At 42.0% G+C, this 12876-nt stretch overlaps 2 protein-coding genes across 2 annotated transcripts in view; both read right to left on the reverse strand.

Annotated features, from left to right (window-relative positions):
- Positions 1 to 12876, reverse strand: part of ZNFX1 (zinc finger NFX1-type containing 1) — a 474364-nt gene that overhangs the window by 326584 nt on the left and 134904 nt on the right. The window lies entirely within an intron of this gene.
- Positions 1 to 12876, reverse strand: part of PTGIS (prostaglandin I2 synthase) — a 54796-nt gene that overhangs the window by 40826 nt on the left and 1094 nt on the right. Inside the window, exon 2 of the mRNA XM_069072384.1 lies at positions 4122 to 4245. Coding sequence (XP_068928485.1) covers positions 4122 to 4245 — 124 coding nt within the window. The remainder of the gene's footprint in view (positions 1 to 4121; positions 4246 to 12876) is intronic.

Genomic DNA, 12876 nt, shown 5'->3' on the forward strand with positions numbered 1-12876 from the left:
TTTAACTGCTATGTGCCTCAGTTTCCTCATCTGTCGAACAGGGATAATAATAGCACCTACTTCCTATGGTTGTTGTGAGGACAAAATGAGTATCGTTGGTCAAACACTATATATATATGGGCTAGCTATTCTTACCAAGAGCCCCGTCTTCTCCCCTCTCTAGATCTCAAAACTCTTTGTCCTCATCCTCATTCTATCCCCCTTTGCACTAGTCTTTGATGAAAAAGTACCCCTCCTCTCCAAGGTCAACTCTTCAGCTCTTCTACACGTACCCTTGGTCCTATTCCCTCCCTCCTTTTCCTTTCTCTCTCCCTTCCTCTGTAATGTTAATGGGATAAAAAAATCTTCTCTGCCCATTAATAGGCCTCATGTGGAGCCCATTAAGGGAAGCTCGCTTAGGGGAGGCTTGCTTGTAAGAAGGCTTTCATATTTTTTGCTAATTTCTAATTAGGCACTGAGTCCAGAGGGCTGTGATGTCTTCTGGCTCTGAGAAGTGAACATATACTCTAAGCTGGTATTTTACTTTGGGGGCTTGCTTGTGAGAAGGATCTTGTGGTTCCCTGGTCGAGATTCTGAGTAGTCTCATGTTCAGAGTTTCCTGACTGCTCAGATGTAAAGACTCTTGATCCAGGAATGTATGTACAGTGTATAGCTGATTCAGACACTCAGAGCCCTGTCTGTTGGTCTTTATTTCTCTGCTTGTATTTTCTATTTGTATTTTCTCTGAAGTTCAGGGTGCTGACTTTTCTCCTGAATTAGTGAATGAATTAAAAGAACTGTTGACCCCTTGAACAGCTGTCTTTCTTAGTAAAGCAGATCTAAGAACCTGTGCCAGCGGCCATCCTGGGTATGCCAGTGTGGTTGCCGCTACACCTTCCCTCTCACATTTTCAGTTTTTTTGTATCTCCTAGTCCTTTTCTGCTGCCTACAAATATATCTAAATCTCTTCCATGCTATCTCCTCTAGCAATTTGCATCCTGTATCTGTGCTCCCACTCATATCCAAACTCCTAGAAAAAGCTGTCCCCTCTTGTGACCTCTTTTTTTCCTCTCACTTTTCAACCCTTTCCAATTTGGATTCTGACCTCAGCACTAACTGAAATTCCTCTCTCCAAAGTTACCAATGATCTTTTAATTGCCAAACCCAAGGCCCTTTTTCACAGTCCTCATCGTCCTCAATCTCTCCCTTGCCTGCATTTAACACTGTTAGCTGTCTCTTGACTGTTCCAGGACAAATCTCCTCTCTGGGGTTTTGTAACACTCTTCTCTCTTGGCTGTCCTCCCACCTCTTTGACCACTTCTGATTCAGGTACCTTTTCTGAGTCATCATTCATATCATATCCCCTTACATCAGATCTTCTCAAAGGCTCTGTACTGGGTTCTCTTCTCTCTCTAGATTTTTAGTAACTTCTTCAACTCCCACAAGTATAATTTAATTTAATTTTATCACCTCAAGGCAGATGACTCTCAAGTGAGAATCCATATAACCATGTACCTATTCAGACCTACCTCATATTTTGAAGTGGATGTCTGATAGGCATCATAAACTCACTAAATCCAAAATAGATTTCATTATCTTTCTTCCCAAACACATTCTAATTCCTGACATTTCTATTTCTGTCAAAGATAGGAGAATGATGTCCTTCGGGTCATCCTTGACTCCTCCCTTTCCTTCCTCACATCCATATCTCCAAATCAGTTGCTAAATCTTGCTGTTCCTACTTCCACAACATTTCTCACATCTGTCCCCTTATCTCTCCTCACACAACCAAACACCTTAATTCGGGTCATCCTCACCACTCCTGGATTATTTCAAGAGCCTCTTACTTAGTCTTCTTGGCTCAAGTTTTTCCCCCTCTCCCATCCATCTTCCACACAACCTCCATGCTGATTTTCCTAAAGCACAGATCAGATGATGTTACTCCCCTAAATGCCAGTGACTTCCTATTAACTCTAGGATCCTATACAAAACTTTTCTCTTTGGCAGTTAAAGACTTTCACAACCTAATCCCAACCTACCTTTTGTTGCTGTTCTGTTATTTTCAACCTGACCCCACTTGGGGTTTTCTTTTCTTTTTAATTTATTTATTTATTTTAAATTTTCAACACTCATTTCCACAAGATTTTGAGTTACAAATTTTCTCCCTGTCTCTCCCCTACCCCCCACCCCAAGATAGTAAGCCTACTGAATACCCCTCCCCGCAACGTTCTCTCTTATATCCTCCCCTATTCCTCTCCCCCCCACCAACTTTCTTGTAGGGAAAGATGGAATTCTATACCCATTTGAGGTTTTCTTGGCAGAGATACTGGAATGGCTTATCATTTCCTTCTCTATCTTATTTTACAGATGAGGAAACTGAGGCAAACGGGGTTAAGTGACTTGCCCAGGGTCACACAGGTAGTGTCTGAGGCCAGATTTGAGCTCAGGAAGATGAGTCTTCCTGACTCCAGGCCCAGCACTCTGTGCAATATGGCGCCACCTAGCTGCCTGTAGCCTTATTATACATTACTCTCTTCATGCATTCTATGCTCCAGCCATGCTAGCCTTCCTGATGCTCTTAACAACCAGCACCCCCTCTCCCACCTCAGGACCTTTGCACTGGCTGTGTCCCCCATGCCTGAAATGCACTCCTTCCTCACTGTCGTGTCTTAGAATCCTAGTTTCCTCCAAAGCTCAGTTCAAGCCCCACCTTCTACAGGAGACTTTTCTTGATTCCAAAACATTACATTGCCCTTATTTTGTATATATTTATTTTGATACATGTTATTCCTCCTGATAGAATGCAAGCACCGTATTTCTCGTGGTCTTTGTAATCCTAGTGCCTAACAGTGTCTGATACTATGGGAGGCATTTAATAAATGCTTGTTGATTGCTTGATCTCATGGTGAGACCTTAGGTAACCCACTCTTCCTCTCTAGCCTTCATTTTCTCACTAATAAAATGGAGGGGAAACTACATGAACCCTTGAGATCCTTTCCAGCTTTCACATTCTACGGTTCTATGAAAGAAAGGCTTATGCCATGACCTCCTGAAGTCAAGTAAAGGTCAGTGGGGAATTCCTGGTGTGGAGGTGTCAGACATTGAGAAGCAGGGTATATCAGTGAATAGCCCACTGGACTTCAAATAAGGAAGACCTTGGTTTGAATTCTGCTTCAGGCACTTACTGGCAGTAGTTATTTATCACTTTTGAGACTCGGTTTCCTCTTCTGTAAACTTGGGAAGGTTGAACTTGACCTCAAGGGTCCCTTCTGGCTCCAAAACAATGATCATATGAGCCTAAAGAGCAGGACAGCAGAGTTCTGAACAGCTGTTTGGCATTGCTGGTAACACCAGTGGGATGAAGTAACCTCTTACACATCTCACAGAAAAAATGGATTTGGAAAAGTCATTTAGTTCAATTGCCACCAGGGGCAAGAATCATCTCTACAGAATCCAGTCTTCACTTGAATAGCTCCTGTGATGAATATCTTACTCTCTTCTACAATCCAGCCTGATTCTGAACCTCCTAGATTCCTTGTTCCCTCCCCTTCTTGGCTTTCATGAAAAAAAAAAAAAAGATCTATAACTTCCTTCTTGGGCAGGTTTCTCTTGTGGCAAAGAGGGGTAGCAAGCAGAATGGAAGAAAGGTCAGGAAAGCCCTGTGGTAGAAATAAGATATCCATCTGAAAATACTGACTTGAAAGGCCTTGGTTAAGAACTCTCCAGTTACTGAATAATTCGCATCCAGAGTGGCCGAATGAAAAGGCCCTTGTGAACCAAACTAGTTTGCAGTTGCTGGGTCCTTGGCTAATTATGATAATAATGCCCTAGGTTTGTGCAGCACATTAAAATGTACTTTGTATAGCCACCATCTTCACAAGAGCCCAACAACATGGACAGGGATAGGACCAGGACAATTTCCATCTGACAAATGAGTAAACTGAGGGCCAAAGAAGTGACATAGCCCCTACCACTCTGAGTCCGTGGCAGAGACTGACAACACCCCAAGTCTTGTGACTCACCATGCTTCAGAGGAAACAGTACTATGTGAGGAGTCCTGGGGATGCCAGGCAGGACGGCCCAGATACAGAGAAAAAAACCCCAATCCTACCTCTTCCCACCCTTCCCAAAGGCACACTTACAGTAAAGATGTCCCCATGCTTCTTCTCCATCCTGGAGAGGAATCCAGCTGCATCTTTGCCAAACTCTGAAGCATGACCCAGCCAGGGAATGAGGCCTAGATCCAGAGGGGGCTCCCCAGGTCTCCTGGAAAACCCAGAATGTAATAAGCACCCAGTGGGAGGGGACAGAGTGAGACAACTCCACAAATATTTGTTAAGGGCCTACCAGAGCAAGGTACTGGAGACATCAAAATGATAAATGACATAGTTCTTGTTTACAGTCTAAAATGGGCACCATGGTGGAGTGGTGTATTCAAATCCCACCTATACAACTTGTTACCTGTATAACCTTAAACAAGTCACTTTGTCTTTCCTGATCTTAGTTTCCTCAACTACAAAATAAAAAGGTTAGAGGAGATCTTTAAGATCTGAATCCTATGATCCTAATAGAATCCTGGGGAGGGGAAGGGGATAAGACATTAGAGCAAACAGAGCAAGCAATCAAAACAGTGCCCTAAATTTAGTGGAGAGAAAGGGGTTATGACTCCAAGGCACCAATAAGGAGACCACTTTCGATGGGTAGTGGTGGGGACACGGTCTGCTGTGTGGGCAGATGAGGGAAGCTCACCTGGTGTGTGATTGCTGGGACAAGGACAGTAGCTTCCTATTTTAATGAATTCTTCTTGTGAATTAGATACTTATTTCTGCTGTTTTTACAGTGATAAAGACTTAGAAATGCTTTCAGTGGCCCCCTGAATTCGGTGTGCCCTAGGGCAAAGTTACAGTCACTCTACCATAGTTATGGCTCTGCATGACATGCAAACAAATAAGCATGATATGAAGTTGAATGTGATGAAGGCAAAGGAGAAGTCCAAATAAAATGCTAGGAAAAATGTGAGAGGAAAGAAATTCTTTTCACCTGGAAGGGAGCTGGCAGCAGAGAAGGTTTCATACCAACAGTTTTTGAATTTTGAAAGAAGGAACTTCAACAGACATAGATGAGGGGAAAGAAGTCTATTCCAAGAATGGGAGGTGCTGTTTGCAACAGGATGGAGGCCAGCAGGATGCGAACAAGGGATACAGTGAGGGAGGGGGAGAAGTACAAAATAATGCTGGACAGACAGGTTAGAAGCAAATTGTGAAGAACCCTGAATATTAGAGTCAGTTTATATTCTGTTCAATAGGCACTGGGGAGCCAGTGAAGATTTTTGAGCACAGGAGTAGCATAACCATAGCTGTGCATTGGAAAGACTGCTCATGTGGCAGCCAGGTGGTGCAGTGAACAGAGCATCGGCCCTGGAGTCAGGAGGACTTGAGTTCAAATGTGGCCTCAGACACTTAATTAGTCATGTGACCTTGGGCAAGTCACTTAACCCCAATTGTCCTACCTTCCCCCCTCCAAAAAAAAAAAAAAGAGAAAGACTGCTCAGGTATCATCAGTGTGAAGGATGTACTGAAGAGAGTAGACTGGAAGCAGAAGGAACCTGCTATACTATACTATACTATACTATACTATACTATACTACACTATACTATACTATACTATACTACACTATACTATACTATACTGTACTGTACCGTATCCTACTGTACTATACTATACTATACTATACTATACTATACTATACTATACTATACTATACTCCTCCAAGGTCATGAGACCAGCTGATAGAGTTGATGATATCTAGGGTCTCCTCCAACCAGGAGGTTGTAAACCGGCTCTCTAGAAAAAAAATAAGCACACAACATACTTTTAACTTTAACTTTAATCTGTATCACTAACATTTTCTCCATCACTCTCTTAAGTCTAGACAATCAACAAAACAATCAATCAATTCCTGATTAGTAGCATTTGCCAATTTCCAATAATGTTCACACCAAAAATTTAATGATCAGCTCTTGGGAACCTTTGTGAACTGGACCCAGCATGTACCTACTTTTAATTCATCATTCTTTGAGTCTGTGAATAATATAAGTCTGTGAGTCATGTCATAGAAGCAGCATGAAGTAGTGGAGAGAGCCAGGCTCAAAACTAAGAAGGACTAGGTTCAAGTTCCACTACTGTCAGTTGTGTCAATTATAATTACTATGTAGCCTTGAGCAAATCATTTAACCTTTCTGTTTTATAGGCAGCTCTCTAAGACACCTCTGAAGAGGTCCCACAGCCTGTATTGGTGGAAGGAGTTCCATCCCCTAGGAGTTCCCTATGCCAATGAAATCATAGGTCTGTCATGTCTGGCTTAAGAATCCCAGGAGATCAGAGTTTAAAAAAAAAAAAAAGATATGAATCGGGAGTGGTCAAAAAAGACTTCCTAGAGAAACCAGAATTTGAGTTGGCCTTGAAAGATGGATAGAACTTCAATAACTTCCATCAGTAAAGAGGGGGGATTGGTAGGTACACACCATGTATAATGTACACCATAGCAGAATGAACCCCAAGGGAGAGCTGCCCCAGCAGGGGAGGTGAGGCAGCAATCATCTTTCCACTCCCTGTTCTTCACACCCTGGCCCATCCCAAAATGACAAAGAGAGTATTAAAGCCCAAGTTTGAGTCTCCATAGACTCCTGTTCCAGGGGATGGTACGGGTACTGACAGACTTGACGTGGAGAGGCAGGAAAGGCACAAAGCATGCTCTGCCTTCATCCGCAAGTTTCCAGTCTCCAATGGATACAGCAACTTGGTGATGACTAATGGGAACTAGTGGAGGTGCTTTGGAGCAAGACTGACAGGTTCTGTAATTGGGATTCAACCAAGGCCAGAATGTGAATCACTTCATTTACCTCTGAGAATCATAGAACATTAATGACACAGGATGACACTAGAAGGTACTTTAAAACACAGGACACAGAATGTCAGCGCTGAGAGAGACCTTAGAAAATGAAAAGTAAAATATTGCCCCTGCAAAGGCCCTTAGAACCTAAAACACAGAGTTGAAAGGGACCTTAGAACATAAAATATAAAACATTAAAACTGGAAACAATATCAATGTTCATCAATTGGGGAGTGGTGGAACAAATGGAAGAAATGGAATACTGTTGTGTTATGTGTCTTCTACATGGGAAAAAACCAAGTGGACAAAGAAAGCCTATGGCCCAGACCAAAATGGTATTGAATGTGCAGCCCAAAGACTTGGTCCTTTAGCACATGCAAAAACACAACGAGATGGGCCCAGAACTGAACAGGAAGAGAAGGGAGGTTTTGATCTCACGATCTTGGAGCTAGAAGAACCCTTAGAACCCATTGATCCCAACCCCTCATAATCCATCAGAGAAAACTGAGGCCTAAGGATATAAAATGAATCACTTGAGTCACCCAATTAATGAATATTGGAGGTAGAATTTGATCCCAGGTCCTCTGATTCCATAGTCAGGGCTCTTCCCTGTGTCCTACATTGGACTGAATTTGAGAAATTAAGAAATGCTTTTAATGATCGTCTCCCTACTCCAAACTTCTCCCTGAAACAAAAGTCCATCCTTTTAAAAATATAAATATTCTTCCAATGTTATTATATTGCTGCTAGTCATGAAATATCACAATCTTTGAAGAATTTAAGCTGAAAGTCACCCAAAGGGCAACGGGGATGTTCATGGTGGGTTTAAGCTGGTTGTAACACATTACCATAGAAGAATTGCATAGGAGAAAAGATATCAGAGAGACAGTAGCAAAGGATGTCATTAAAGAGGTATGTGTCTGGAAAAAGACATGGGCCAGTCATTTGGCAAGAACAAAGAATAGTCCAATGAAGAGTCCATGTGTTCTCCTGGGATCTACACAATGTCAAAAGAATAAGAGGAAGGCCCCTAGTAAATAAAGGGGAGGATTTACAGGAGGATGTTGGTGAGGAGCACACAGTGATCTGTGTCATTGAAGAGAGCGCCCTCATCCATGACATCACAGATCTGTTGAAATATCACAAAAAGAAATGATGAGTATAAGGAATACAGGTGTGCAAGAACTAATAAATACAAAGCAAAGAAAGTGGAACAGGAAAACAACATCTACAATGACTACGATGACATAGATGACGATGCAGAGTGAAATACATCATAAATCCCATTAGTTGCCATGATCCCATGACCAATCTTTTTTTCCAGAGGCCTAACAATGAAGTACATTTCTTTCCTCTTCATAGAGATGTGGTAGGCAATGGGTGAAGGATGTTGTGTTCACTTGGACACAGCTGTTTGGTTTTACTTTATTGCTTCTTATAAGCTGTTTGTTTTTTTTTTTAAGAATTCTTTTTGGTATTAAAAAAAAAACCACATCAATGAAAGCTTTTTAAAGAAAAGATGAAAAATACCCCAAATTCTAGATTTGGAAATGTCTTTAGTACATGGAACACAGAGTGTCTGATCAGTAATGGAGCTCAGAACACAGAATACATAATGTTAGGGCTAAAATAGAACTTGAAGATCACCAGTCTAATTCCCTCATTTTACAGTGGGGACATTGAGGCCCAGAGAGGGGAAAGGACCTATTGCTCTGAACTGTTGGAGTTGGTCACCCTCTCCCTGGCTTCTGAAATCCGTGTTTTCACGGAACTATAAGCTGGAAATGCCTTAGGAGATAGAGCATGATATACCTGTGCTGAAAGGCAACTTAGGACATAAAATAGAATGGAGAAGATGACTTAGAGGCCAAACTAGCTTCTAGATGGTACAGTGCACAGAGTGCTGGGCCTGGAGCCAGGAAGACTCATCTCCATGAGCTCAAATCTGGCCTCAGACACTTACTAGCTGTGTGACCCTGGGAAAGCCACTTAACCCTGTTTGCCTCAGTTTCCTCATCTGTAAAATGAGCTGGAGAAGGAAATGTTAAACCACTCCAGTATCTCTTCCAATAAAACTCCAAGTGGGGTCACAGAGAGTAGACACAACTAAAAAGTGAATGAACAAGTCCAAACTCTTAATTTTACATATGAGGAAACTGAAGCCCAGAGAAGGGAAATAATTTGCTGAAGTTCATACAACAAGCTACAGTTAGAGCAAGGACTGAAAGACAACAGTTCCCTTATAATCTGTCTGAGGGCTTATCCATTGGAGGGTAAAAGTGTCTTTTGTTTATCACCTCCCCCCCCCACTCAACACAGCTGAGAAAGGAACTTTAACATCTTTCCATCTGGTTGGCATCTATAGTGTTAAATTCCTACTTGGCATGGGCTGGCCCTTAAGAGAGCGGGAAGCCTCTAGTGGAGACAAGGTATTATTTCTGACTGAGACTATTTCCTATTTCTAAAAACAAAAAAGTGGAAAATGCAACCCAAACTCCAGGGCTAACTTATTGACAAAGGCAGGAAGTGTTGCCAGCAGTGGGTACATCCAAACTGTTAGTCTAAGCTCAAACCTTGGAAGGAAGGGGCCCCCACCCCCTGCCATCTTGAAAGCCCCAGCCCAGGCCTCTGATACATCTGGAAACTCAAGTTTCCAGGCCTGGGTGTGGTGAGTGGTGAAAGCCAAATCTATTTTAGGGCCTGTGGTCTGTGGCTGGCCTGTCACTTTCCCTTACTTGCCCTAGGAATCAAGAAGCAAATCCCCAGACGCAGGAAGATAATCTCTTCTCCCCAAGCAGGGAAAAAAAGTCAAAAAAAGAGAATTGTCCTCAACTTGGCCTCACCCACTTCCCTCTCCCATCTGTTAGACTTAAAAAGGCCCTTACAGATCTTTTAGTTCAACTTCTCTCAACTTACAGGTAAGGAAACTGAGACCCAAACAAGTGAATTGACTTGCCCAAGGTCACAGAGCAAGTCAGTAGCAGAACCAGGATTCAAACTCAGGTTTCCCAATTCTGGTCCAAAATGCTTTTCACAGTGAGAAGACGGGAAGCCCAAGGCTCAGAAGAAAGGGAGCTTTCTTTTGCCAATGTTCAACATCACAATTGGACCATGGGGAATATATTTGCTAACCTCTTTAAAGGGTTCGGGGGCCAAAAAGAAATGCAGATTCTAAAGGTTGATCTGGATGCTGCAAGAAAAACAACTATTTTGTACAAACTGGGTGAAATAGTAACTATATTCACACTATAGGCTTCAACATAGAAACCGCAGAATACAAAATCATTAGCTTCATGGTGTGGGATGTAGGCAGCCAGGACAAGATCCGACCCCTATGGCACCATTACTTCCAGAATGCACAAGGACTGATTTCTGTGGTTGACAGTAATGACAGAGGATTTGTGCTGATATTTGTGCTCACATGGATACTTATTAGGGAAAAAAGCTTTGAGGCTGTGGTTCAGAGCATTAGATCTTCAATCATAAACCGTTTATAACTAGACTTTTCCCCTTCTGCAGCTCTGGTCATGCTGTGATTAGTTCTCCATCACTCTTGAATAACTCTTAGGAAGAACACAAGGATGGCTGGTTATAAACATTGAGAAGAGCTTTCTGACATATTTGGACAACAAAAAACCAGCCTTTTAATTTTGGTCAAGTGTGTGATGTTTCTGTTTGAAACCTCTCCACGGTAAGCAGTCTACATTAGCCCCAAAGCTTGGTTGGAGATATTTCAAAAACAGTCAAAAACAACAGGCATTTCTCTATTGTGTCTAGGTTTTGAAAGAAAATAAATTGAAGATGAGAGCTTGGAGAGTCATTCCATTCTAGAAGTATTCAGCCCTGTTTTGGAACAATCTCCATTTGTATATGTGTGAAATGTCCTTTATTACTACTGGGCTCAGATTTGCCATCCGAAAAAAAAAAAAACTTTACTTTTTTCTTTCTTTTGCATTTTGAAAAACACTGAAGAAGCCGGAGCTGTTAAACTTTATCTCAGGGAAAAATTTGTTTGTTTGGTGTTGTGGAAACTCTTGTGCTTTCGATACACAATTAGTGATTGACAGTTTTATATACTTGTTTTCAGTTTTCCTTTTATCAAACAAGCATTGTAATTCAAGCTGTTAGAATAAAATCTTTGAACTATTTAAAAAATGCTTTTCCCAAAACTCCTCAGTGTAAAGCCCCTGCTTTTAGTGGTTTTTAGAGTATAGCTCCTCAGTAGACCATTCTTGTGACTCTGGTTACATTATCTTTTGTACTCTCCAACCTAGAATGTCCCCTCTTTAACTTTTGTTTACTCATCTTGACTCAGGACTCAGTTCAATCCCACCATCACTAGGAAGCCTTTCTAGATTCTCCTCAACCCTAGAGATTACTCCCAGCTCTGATGTCAATGTCAGCTTCACTCAATGTCAGCCAGACAGTTTGGCCTAGAATTGTCAGTATCATATCTGTTTATCTTGAATCTCCTCTCCCCTCCCCCAACTTGGCTGTGAACTCAGTAAAGGCAGGGATTTTCTGTGTCATATTCCTCCTTGCATGTCCCCTTCCCCCCAGGGCAGAACACAGAGCTGGACAGAGCAGGGGTTCTGTGAAGAAGAAGAACTCACATTTATAACTAAAGTTTGAAGAGTACTCTGCATTCATAGTCTCACTGGAACCTCAGAGCAGCAACCCTGTGAAGTAGGCACTATTATTAATCCACTTTACAACAGATAAAACTGAGAGTCAGGGAGGTTCAGTGACTTGTCCTGGGTCATACAGCTAGTAAGTGCCTGCGGTAGCAGAATTCTATCCACTATGCCACACTGCCTCCTCTATTGTGAGATAGGAAAACAAAAAACAAAACCCAATGAACTGCCTGGTTTTAAGACTCACCAATAATCTGACTCTCTTCAGCTGAAACACAGTGGACTTGGAGTCCAGAGACCTCTTTTGGAATCTCAAACCTCCCACCCTACCTGGGGCAAGTAACTTGGGCCTTAATTTCCTTATCTGTAAAATGATATTTATCATACTGTCACTACCTACTTCCCATGACTGCTATGAGAAGAGTGCTTTGTGAGCTGTACCATATTACTGAAATGTGAGTTATTATCAGAGCAGGAGTTCTGGAAAAGAGCAGGGAACGATCTAGATACACAATTAGCTCTCAGTTTCCCATGCTAAGGACACTAAAGATATACATAATTCAAAACTGGAAAAGACGCAAAAATATGTTTCAAACCAAAGAGAAATAAAACTTGTCACTAGTATACCTTCTCAGTTCTATTTCCCATAGGCTAATATCAGAGGGGGCAGCCTTGAAGCCACATGTGGCTCTCTAGGTCCTCACATGGGAACTGTGGATTCAGGCAAAGGGCTGAACTAAAGGACCTAAAGGATTATATGTGGACTCGAGCCTGCAGGTTCCCTAGCCCTGGTTGATACTCTCCCAAATAACATTGGGCTCCCCAGGAATGAATTGGGTAACACTTTACCATCGAACAATCTACCAACAGATAACAAGGGCTAACTTGTTTGTTAATAGGAATGTGGGTAACAATGGGGTGTGACTGGCCCATAGGGAATGGAGACATTCAGGAAGGCAAAGGAGGTGTACTGTGTTTCGTCTTTTAAAAGAGATCTGGATCCCTGACACATCCCTGGGCAGATTTTGGACAACCCAGCAGTCACCTTTGAAAATCTGGAATAAAAAGTTTGTTGAATTGCCGAACCCAAGTAGGATAAGAGAACACATAGGAAAGTTACAGGTTCAACTTAATCTCTTTCAGAGATCATAGGAGAGTACATTTAGAGCTTGAAGGAATTGTAGAAATCATTTAGTCCAAACTCCTCTTTTTTTTTTTTTTTTTTTACAGATGGAAAATAAAGATCGTCATAGTTGGAGGAACTACAAGAAAGTAGAACACAGGGAGGTCAGAGCTCGAAGGGACCTTAGAACACAGACTGTCAGAGATGGAGGGAGCCTTAGAGACCATTTAGATCAGCCCTCTAAATGA

Source organism: Petaurus breviceps, unplaced genomic scaffold (assembly GCF_028583685.1).
Source record: "Petaurus breviceps papuanus isolate PSGF00001 unplaced genomic scaffold, PetGlider_PUasm1.0 90847, whole genome shotgun sequence".
In the NCBI taxonomy this organism is placed as follows: domain Eukaryota; kingdom Metazoa; phylum Chordata; class Mammalia; order Diprotodontia; family Petauridae; genus Petaurus; species Petaurus breviceps.